Here is an 11,105-nt window from a genome sequence, read left to right on the forward strand (position 1 = left end):
AAATAAGGATTTTGGATATTTTATCGTGAATAATTCATAGGTAGGTGATTTTTTTAAGCTGAATATCAGGTATTATTTATGAGTTCCTGAATTTCATGACATAACAAGGTTATCCCATGACAATAACACTCCATGGGCGTAGGTGATGTTAAGTCATAGACCTTAATACAATCAAGTATATAGCCAAGCAGTGTTAGGCGGGGTGAATTTCAGCTTTGATTTTCAATTTAAACGAGCTTGAAAAAGCTTCTGACTTTACGTCAGTGCTTTTCTAAGTTTTTTGATTGATCAGAATCAATTGACTATTGAAGTTAGTTTTTTGGAAACTTCATTGTCCTACGCCACTGTTGAAACGGAAATATATGTCGGCCATATTTCTCCTCTATTCCGGTCAAATTGAAATGATCAGTATGCTCCATAGACCTATAAAACACATGGACGCGCCCTTTCAGTGAGTTTCAATAGCCACGAGTGCGGCCAACATGAGATGGAGCTAGTATGGGCAAGATGGTATTAATTTCCGAGCTATATTTGTATATTTGCGCCCGTTAGAGATAAAAACAAGTACCTATAATCGAATATAAAAAATTGAACGAATATTAGTATCATTTAGATTGCGTTTAATGATCCAATTAGAACTAAAGAGCACAATTTTTGCTTTCGGCAACTATTCCTCGGAAAAAACAACAGATAAGTTTATGAAAAGTTTGTAAATAAATTGATGTGAATAAAAATAATTGAGCACATTTTTAGCCAACACAATATTCTGATTTCTTGTTCAATATCTGAAAAAATATTTCATTGATCAATATTGATCAAATGGTTGAAAAATAGACATTACAATCAGCATACTAATTTTCTCTTCTAGTCTCAAGTGCTTCTTGAGTATTATTTTAGCTAGATGAGAAAAGAATTGACATACATTTATTGATTTGAAATGAATAATTCAACTATGATATAATAAATCGATTAATACATTCGAAGTTACTATACCTGTGAAATTTCACTTTATCTGTCTTTTCAACTCATTTCGTACTATTAATTGCACTCTACGAGGACACCATTATTACTTTCATAATAGAAAAAGGATACGACATTCAAAGTTGATCTGAAATTGATGAGAAAATTCTGAAAATTCCGATAAATACAAAGTTCAAACGAATGTTCTGCCCATACTAGCTCTATCTTATTTCGGCCGCACCACCTCTCTCTCTACGCCGTGTCCATGTGTTTAATATGTCTATGGTATGCTCGTTCCTGTTATTCTATATTCTAAGATTTGTTCATATTTACTCTTGGTAAACATAAAAAATCTAGAATTTCTGAGGTTTTTCTCGGTTTGGCTCCTGGGTCGAGAGAAATTTCTAGACAGGCTCCGGTTTTGTCATACGATCGGTGTTTTTCCCGGGCATCAATATGCAGCGGTTCGCTAGCAGACAACTATTTCGCAACCTACTTGTTTTATGCGAAAAAATGGAAATGGGTTCAGAGAAATAAGGATTTCACTCTTATTTATTGAACAGATGTTGTTCTCATCTGAAGTGAATTTATTTGATAGGTTATTTGAATTATATTGGTGAGAAATGTTCCTTGAAGAGTTCTCTGAAATAAGCAGTACCTCATGTTATATTTTAGGAACTCCGTCATTCAACTCGCTCCAAATTAGTCAGAAACATGAGGAACGAATAAGATTTATTTATGACCTGAAAACATTGTTGAATATGGTTATTGACAAAAACACAAATTATAGAAATAGAAAAGTTATTGTTCATACAAGTGCAAAAGACATTATGATTTTCACAAGCAATAATTAAAAAACGAGCTCATACAGTGATAAGTGTTTAAAAGATCGAAATTAGAATGGTCTTTCTGTACGAGTATTCGAAGATATTTTCACCATTTATATATACCTACATATATGTAGGTATATGTATTTTATTTCGATACAATTATTTGAGCAATTTCTACCTGACGAAAATATTCCATGTTCATCAAAATCGACGGTTTCATTTTCAAATAAAATCCACGCTGTACTTGTGCATGAAATATCTTGAAATCCTTTTGTAAAGTGCTATTCATCTTATACCAAGGTATGTTGTATATTTCCTCCTTCAAACGTGTACTCTGCAAGTGATGGAAATAAATATTTAGCTTTTTCATCCACAAAAAATTACCCTTTACGTGTACTAATTTCCAAATGAAAAGTCGACAATTTTTGAAGGCAAGTATTTTTCGTCCGCGAACACTTTTCGTCTATAATATGGCACGGAACGGGAGTGGCGATTGAGTCAATTTCGTGTATCCACGATTCAATAAAATCATAAGCGCCTTTGATAAAGCTGTTGTCAAATGCACTAGATTTTACGAGTGAACGAAAAACTTCAGTTTAATTTCCGTCCAAAAATTGAAGAACTGAAATGAGGAATCTACGGAATACAATCATTACTGACAAGGCAGCATGCACAGATTACTGAGTAGTGGCAGCACCTATATAGGCAGCACATGTAAAACGTGAGTATGTTTGTAAACAAGTACCGATATATAACTAGCAGCGACTAGTCGATTCAGAATCGAGATTTAATATCATTGTACTAACCAAATGGTAGAATAATAAACTGTGACCGGTCAGTGTTATCTCTTCCACTTTACCACACCCTGAACGCCACTACAGGAGTAATGTCCTGAAACGATCCGTTGAAGAGTTACGTTGCATCGAAGATAACGACTTGTTTGACAATTCATTAATAGGACTGAGATAATTATAAACAATTGAAATTTTGCAGTTGAATTTTCAAAAACAGATGCACAAGGAACTCAATTTTTAACTCATTCCCCATAGCTACAGTAGGGCTGCACCGACAATCCTTTTTTATTTTCCACCATAAATTCAGGCTTCATCTTGCAAACTTCATAAATTTCATTACTGATCTAAGGATACTCAACTGACAAAAAATCAAGTTGACTATTTCACTCATTCCAGTTTTAGTGAGAAAGTTCCCATAGTGACGCTCGTTTCACAGCCGGCAAAACTTAGTAGGGTAAGTGTCCCAAATTCCGGCTACCCTAACTCTTTTTCCTCAAATATCAACAACATTTCATGGTTGATCCATTCGGAAAAATTATTAATATTACGATCAACTAACCCCCTTTGATACCCGAATCCCTCATTCATAAACAGGAGACACAAGTGGTTTGTCAAATATTTTAATGTTCTACTTATAGTTGGGGAGCCCAAGAGGGAAACTTGGGATGATACATCCTTGGTGCTATCAGAGGATCCCAGTAACATACCAGCAAAAATATTCAACTCACTAGATGATCTAAATAACTGGTTCAGCAGTAATGACCTAATGCTAAACCCCGAGAGAACACAATTAATAAAGTTTGAATTTACCACAGACATTCACCAACGATCCTATGATGATGCCGACAGATCACTAACCACCACAAGCTCCGTGCGTTTCCTGGGTATTGAAGTAGACTACCGCCTGAATTGGACATCTCATATAGACACCCTGTGTAAGAGTCTGGCTAGGTTTGTATATGCACTTGGTAGTCTATCTCGTTTGGTGAGCCCAGAAACCGCAATTACAGCATACCATGCGTATGTGCATAGCAGAATTAGATATGGGATTGTGATTTGGGGCAACTCAGGTGAAATCGACAGAGACAAAAGAGATGTCTAAGAGGTACCCTGAGTCTCGATAGGTACGAGAGCTGCCGACAACACTTTGTGGATCACGGTATCTTGACAGTGGTCTCATTGTATTTATATGAAGGACCCCTTTTTGTAGCCAGCAATCTCCCATTCTTTCATGAAATGGAAAAAAAGCACAAATACGCCACTAGAGCCAAGGAACATCTGAACGTGCCCTCGTTGAGATTCTCATATACCTTCAAAGAAACTCTTTACATACCCTGGTGAAAAGTTACAATAAAATACCTGATGAAATCAAACAGCTGCCTCAAAAAAAGGATGGAGAGCGTACTTTTCAACTATATGAAGGACATACCATACTATTCATTGAATGAATTTTTAAATGCTTGATACTTGACTGTTTTTAACATATCTTGTTTAGAGATACCTTATTTATGATTGTATATGTTTATGTCTATTGTTTCTGTTTTAAATTGATATATTGACTACACCCTAACAGTGTTAGTTGTATTGGAGTATTTAAATAAATGATGATGATGATGGGAGATACCTTGGACTCTGCAGAGTACCCCTACCAAAAATTAGACTTGTATATAGGGAGAATTGTCTAAGCAGTCTGTCAGAATAGTGGGAAAAAAACGATCATTGTACATACTCGAGCGTGTCAGATTAGGATTATGTGGAAAATACAAAGTTGAAAAGTATATATTCTCTTAATCTGACAATTTAAGCGTGACGAAAATGTGTGAGAGGGCGCCAAACTTGCAAAAAAAACGTCACGTGTACATTCTCGAGAGCGGTGGCTTTTTTTTCTTATATTGAAGCTAATTATTCAAGATTAACGGAAAAAATATAATCTGACAGTTTGAGCAAGTCGAAACAATAGAAATTCGCCATAAAGGTCACAAAAATCAGTTTTTTCGAATTATCTCCGCTCTTGGGCTTCAAGTTGTTTTTGCATTCATTATAAAAAATGTAGAGCATAACATTTTCTACAAATTTTGTCCGAAGTAATTTTTTCTACATTTGAAAGTTTTTGAGATATATGTCGATGTACATGTACATTAGACTGGGTTTCTATCTGGACCTTGGCCTTTCCCATGTGTGCCTGAGCTCCTCGCCCTTATCACTCTCTAGCTCGAAAACGGTTGATGGTATGAAAAATTGCTTCAGACAAAAGTTGTATAAAATTTTATTATATACAACTTTCATAATGAATACAGAAAGGATTAGAGGTACAGGAAAGGAGATATTAAAAAAAGTGCATTGTCATCATCTTCAAACTGTCAGATTAAGAAAACTTCCCTTGATTATTGTTAGATTAATGGGTCCACACGTCTGCAATACCAATATATTAACCTGACAAGCTCGAGTATGAACAAGTAATGATTTTTTTCTGCATTTTAAAAGGACCCTTTCTTCTTTCTACCATCTTATTATCTTTAAAATGCACTAGGTCTCCACGACGCCCGAGTAAATCCCGATTTAGCATCGTCGGCTCACCAACTATTATATCTGGCAAAACAATCATGAGAATAAATAAAAGTCATTTAAATTCAAATAATAATAGTGCAATTATAGGAAATTCTTCACTTACGGCATCTTCTAAAAGTTGTCCACATTTACAGGCTACTGCTTGAATGAGAATCCATAGAGTGAGTGCAAACAATGCAATAAGATTATTTTCCTGTAACATTTCCATTTCCGATTGAAATACCTTTTAGCATCAGTATAAACAATTATATTAAAACAATTTGGAAGGGTGAGCATTTAGCGCCGTTTGTTAAGAAGCGTTTTTGCAAATAATTTTTTTTTAATTTTTCCATCTCAAATGAATATTAAATTTTGTTAATTATTATATGTAATATGAGGAGTATTGGGGGGTTCTCATTGGGACAACCTGTATATAGAGTAGCGGTTTTTGCAGGCGTTTTCAAGATCCACGAAACTGATAAAAATTGTTTCATGTATACATAACTCTTTTACTTCAGTCATTATAAGCATGACAGCTTGAAACAATGACTAATAATACAAAATGTTGATTAAAAAATATCACAAAAGATGTATTTTTTTGGAAAATCAATTTCAAAGAATGCAAATCTGCAAGAATGGTGAATCGATACGTTTTTCATTCAACGTAAGCAAAGCAAAACATTCAGTCATGCCTGTAAAAACTCGAGTTTAACTAAGTACCATTATGGCCTGATATTCTAGAGCAGCGACTATTAGGATTACCAAACCATTTTGTGTTGAAGCAAATATTACACCAATTGTACCGTTGATGTCCTTGACCAACCTGAAACAAGACAAAAACCCCGTAAAATTGCACAAATATTTGAATTATACCTATTCCGTTGAATATTTCAACCCAAAAACAATTGACAGATCAGGTGGTCAGGGGCGTAGCTACCGCGGTATCAGTGATACGGGGCCCCCTGGTTTTAGGGGCCCCCGAATCTCTGTAAGCAAAAAATTTCTAAAAATGGTTCCAAAACCTACAGGTTTTACAATAGCATTTTTGAGAATAACTGCTAAGACAACCATTCATTTCAAAATCTCGTTCATTACACCGAATTGATCATTCTGATAGATACGAAAATCAGAAAAGAAATCATTTTTCCAGTTGAGCTGGCGCTCAAGTTGCCACGACAGTTTACTTCTTTCACCAGATGGCGGTGTGTAGTTATTTTGAATTTGGACCAGCCACTTGCGGGATTCCCCCGATTGAGGGATTGACAACATTTACGCTGTATACGTGTTTTATTTCAACTCGTTCACGAAACAGGTTCATACGTTGTAGTGAAATCTCGCTTTTGTGATTAGTTGATAAGTTTGATTTGTGAAAAAAATGAGTGAAAGAAAAAGAGATTACCCCAGTGGGGCAATGAAAAGAAAGATCAAACAAAAAAAGGAGGAAGTTCTTCAGAAATTGCCCAAAATATCTTCATTTTTCCTGCAAGCACCCTCTGTGAGTGATTCAAAGGATGGTGGTAATAAGTACCTACTAAGATCATATATCTCTATTTACACCGAGTAAATAATTTCTATTATTCTATTTAAAAATTTTAAAATTTGATCTACGATATAGCTCGAAAATCAGAGGCGCGATTTACAAACAGTTAATGCACTTTACGTCCAGTTTCATAATCAAGTTTAAAGTCAGTTCAAGCTTGAAGCTTCCTTTACTGCCATATTTAGTAGGGTTAAAAGAGGCTTTAAAATTAAAGGGACTTTAGGTTTGATTATGAAACCGGCCCTAAGTGCACTAAATTAATAAATTGGGTATTGAAACTATTGAATGAATAAATTTTGTTCCTACATGAATAACCCATTCAATAAAATGAAATTTCATTCAATATACTGAAACGAATTGAAATTATATGTTAATTCGGTCTCGGTGGAGGTGATTGATTGAATGATTGATATTGATATGTTATTGATAAACATAATGCAACATATATTTTTTAACTTGTTCGATAATTCATATTTTAGTCCTGAGTTTTTGATTAATTGCCGAAAACTGCTTTACTATAATACTATAGATAATTCATTTCGTTCAATTATTTTATCAGATTCTATTGGAACCTGTTGTAAAGAAGACCAATTGGAAATAAAAGAAATTCATGACGATGATCCTGAGAAGTCTGAAGAATTTCTTGATACGAGTAATACGAGTATGACTTCGTCAGATAGAGGCAATTTTGGTGAAAGTCTCACTGAATATGAACGACAAATAAATTTCAAATTGGGCCCATTCAAACCGCAAGGGCCGTTTTCAAGAGATCTAGAAACAAAGCGATGTTTTTGGGCGTATCATTATTCATATGCAAATAAGGCTGGTATAAAAATTTCTAGACCATGGCTATGTTATTCCAATGTTTTAAGCAAGCCGTATTGCCATTTCTGTTAGTTGTTACCATATCGTCAAAGCAAATCGTATTCCTCAGCATGGGTTAACGGTGTTTCTGTTGAAAGCAATTTTACAAAATGTATAGCTGACCATGAAAACTCACAGCAACATATTAATGCGGCTCTATCTTATAATAATTGGTTACAAGGAAAGACCATCGATAATTTATTGCAAAGTGAAATCCATAGTAAAATTACTTTTTGGCGGGATGTATTGCATCGAATAATAAATGTTATAATTACTTCAGCATCATGCAATCTACCCTTAAGAGGCCATGATCCTGAATCCGGCAATTTCATTTCAATTTTACGTTTAGTATCTGACTATGATCCTATTTTGAAGGAACCTCTTTTGAAGCCAAAAGGTGATATTAATTATTTAAGTCCTACAATTTAAAATGAGATTGTAAATCTGCTTGGTACTGCAGTCAGGGAAAATATTGTTTCTGAAATTAAGAAAGCTCCATTTTTTGCGATTATTTTGGATACAACACAAGACCTGTCTAAAATTGATCAACTTTCTATAGTTTTTCGATACATCTCGATAACAGAAAATGATTATCATGTACCTAAAGAAATAAAAATCTGCGAATCCTTTTTGGGCTTTATATCAGTATCCGATTGTAGTGCAAAAGGACTTAAAACTGAAATTTTGAATATCATAAGAGAATATGGACTGGGTTTGTCCAAATGTAGAGGGCAGGGTTACGATGGTGCAAATGTAATGTCAGGTGTATATGGAGAATTACAAGCCCTCATAAAACAGGTTGCTCCAAATGCCGATTACGTTCATTGTGCAGCACACACATTAAATTTGATTTTGAATGATGCTGCAAAGCGCGTTCCTGAAGTATCGACTTTTTTCGATAATTTGGAAAAAATATACATTTTTTTCAGTAGTACCACGAAACGCTGGTCAATGTTATGTAATGATACATCTGAAAAATATAAAGTTACCCTTAAAAGAGTGTGTACTACAAGATGGTCCTCAAGAAACGATGCCTTATTAGCTATAAGGAAAAATTATCCATTAATAATGAAAACTTTGTACAGACTGAGTGTAATTTCTATTAAAAAAGATGAACGTGATGAATGTAAAAATATTATTAAAATTGTAAAGAGATTCTATAGTACTTGTCGCCTTTTTCTCTTCACTATTTGATATAATTAATCCTGTTTCTAAAGCTCCACCTCATGAAAAAGATAACTTACAGAAAGCTTCTATTTTAATAAGTAATCTATTGAATGGACTGAGCGAAATGAGAAATCAAAATTCATTCCATGGTTTACTCAACGAATCTAGGGATCTAGCAAAAGAGTGGGGGGTAACAAATATATTCAAAAATAAAAGAAGGAAAATAACGAAACGTTTTTTCGATGAGTTATCGGAAGAATTTCAGACCCGGAATCGTATTTTGAAGTAAATATTTATTATGGCTGTTTAGACATATTAATTTGTCAAACAAAACAAAGATTCCAGAGCCTTTGTGACTTGAGTGATACGTTCGGAGTATTACAACAATGATAAAAGAAGAAGCCGGAAAATTGTCTGCTAAATACAGTATGGATATATTTCAGTTGATTTATCAGAACAACTTATTGCTCTGAAAATATGCTTAAAATCTGAAATTCAGAAAATTCGTGCCATCGAAGAACTTTTAGAATTAGTCCTGATAAAATTCAATAGCCTTGCATCCAGTTTTCCGGACGTTATTACTGCATGTCTTTTATTTTTGACCCTTCCGGTTACAACGCAAACCGCTGAAAGGAGTTTTTCCAAATTAAAAGTCATAAAAAATTATCTGAGGACTTCTATGGGACAGGAACGGCTATCAGACATGTTATTGTCGTTATTGTCGATAGAGGGGGAACAACTTAAAAAACTCAAATCGTCATCAGCTATGGCTGATTTGATTAATAGATTTGCTGAAATAAAGGGTAGAAAAGTTTAATGTTTTGTATTGTTTGTTTATTATTTGTTTGTTTATCATTTTATATTGTTTGTATATTATTTGTTTGCATATTATTTTATATTGTTGGTATATTATTTTATATTGTTTGTATATTCTTCCGCTCCCAGCGGTATGAATTAGAACTTTTAATTATTCACATAATCATTCGATAGATATCGAACCTTTTTTGCTACTTATATTTTCACTTCACCCTTCCTCAGGGCCCCTCAACACATTTAGACAGGGCCCCTCTAAGGCAAGCTACGCCTCTGGGTTGTGGCAATTGTGATGAAAAATCTAGAAAAAAGCTATAAAAACTCAGACAACTAACTCAGTTTGAAAAAACATCCAATACCTACTAGGTACCTCGCTATTCGATTCGAAATGTTAATTTTAAAACGAAAACTTTTTTTAACAGCCCGAAAGCTTCTTTTTAATATTCCTGTTACCTGTTGCCATTGCAGTATGCTCTTTTTCTAAACTTCAATGTCCCATACACTTATATCAGACTAGAGTTTACTCGGCAAAGACAAAAAAATGGCAAGAAGTATTGACATTGACAACAATAGTCTACACAAAAAACAAAAAACGGTTAGTGAATTTTTGCTAACTTATGTTTCTCAGTTTTTCAATCTAGGTAATTTGTTTATAAGAAACTTTTTTCGTCGGCCTGAACAAAAAATGACATTTTACGTACTAATCTCTGACCAAAAGTACTTTTCATCCGTTAACTTAACATGTAATAAATATGCCATTTTTTTGAATAAATAAGCGTTTCTTACAATGTGATTTCTGTATAATTGTTGATGCAATATTCCAATATCTCTGCAACTCTCTTTCCTTTCCTTTGTGGGTCCATCTGTTTCACAATCAATCTGAGGTGCTCTATTCTATCCACAGTAAAAACAATAAATCCATAAAAAAGGATTATCATTACTGCACCCCTCGGTAATACATAAACTAGATTTACAATATTGCAGACAATAAAGAAACATTTCCAAAGAATTGAATCCAACTCGAATGGAAACCATGCTGGAGTAGGTACTCCACAAACGTATCCGAAACTGTCTTCTGTTTTGAACAATTTCTTCGATTTGCACTCGGTATCCCAGAATACGAAGAAGATTACGTATGATGCGGAAATGCAAAACACGTAGTGATGAACGAAAGTAGTCAAAAATTCCATTTTTGATGTAATTCTGTCGAAATTTTTGGGTCTGCCACGTTTCGGATTGTTGATCTTCCAAATAGTATCTACCACTTTCTCGCAACATGTCATGAAGAATATGCCGCATGTCGAATATACTGAGATCAACACGACGTAAACTATGTCGTTGATTAAATCAGATATAAGCAGCCCTGAAAAAAGCTCATATTCATGATCATCATCAAAATTTAGTCCCATTTAAGAGATGGGCCAAAAAACAACTATTCATGCAATGAATGAATTCAATCGGATTATTTATGTATTTATGAAATATTCAATTGGAGTAGAAATAAAGCATAAAAGACATCTGTTAAAATTAGCATCCGTTAAATATAAACATAGGTATACAACTGCACAGGATGGGCAACATTGGTGGTAC

General features: G+C 34.1%; 1 protein-coding gene across 2 annotated transcripts; it reads right to left on the bottom strand.

Annotated features, from left to right (window-relative positions):
- Positions 1–1,563: 1,563 nt before the first annotated feature.
- LOC123321170 (odorant receptor 43a-like) lies at positions 1,564–10,904 on the bottom strand. 2 transcript variants are annotated; one of them, XM_044908679.1, is made up of 5 exons: positions 10,302–10,904; positions 5,852–5,954; positions 5,256–5,345; positions 1,969–2,124; positions 1,564–1,703 (listed from the first exon to the last, which is right to left on the bottom strand). In XM_044908679.1, exons 1-5 carry the CDS (start codon positions 10,796–10,798, stop codon positions 1,644–1,646), a joined length of 906 nt encoding a protein of 301 aa, XP_044764614.1. In that variant the 5' UTR covers positions 10,799–10,904; the 3' UTR covers positions 1,564–1,643. The 2 variants fall into 2 exon arrangements, with proteins under 2 accessions (XP_044764614.1, XP_044764613.1); XM_044908678.1 differs by having other exon boundaries at positions 5,256–5,375.
- Between the last annotated feature and the right edge of the window lie 201 nt (positions 10,905–11,105).

Source organism: Coccinella septempunctata, chromosome 9 (assembly GCF_907165205.1).
Source record: "Coccinella septempunctata chromosome 9, icCocSept1.1, whole genome shotgun sequence".
Taxonomy (NCBI): Eukaryota; Metazoa; Arthropoda; class Insecta; order Coleoptera; family Coccinellidae; genus Coccinella; species Coccinella septempunctata.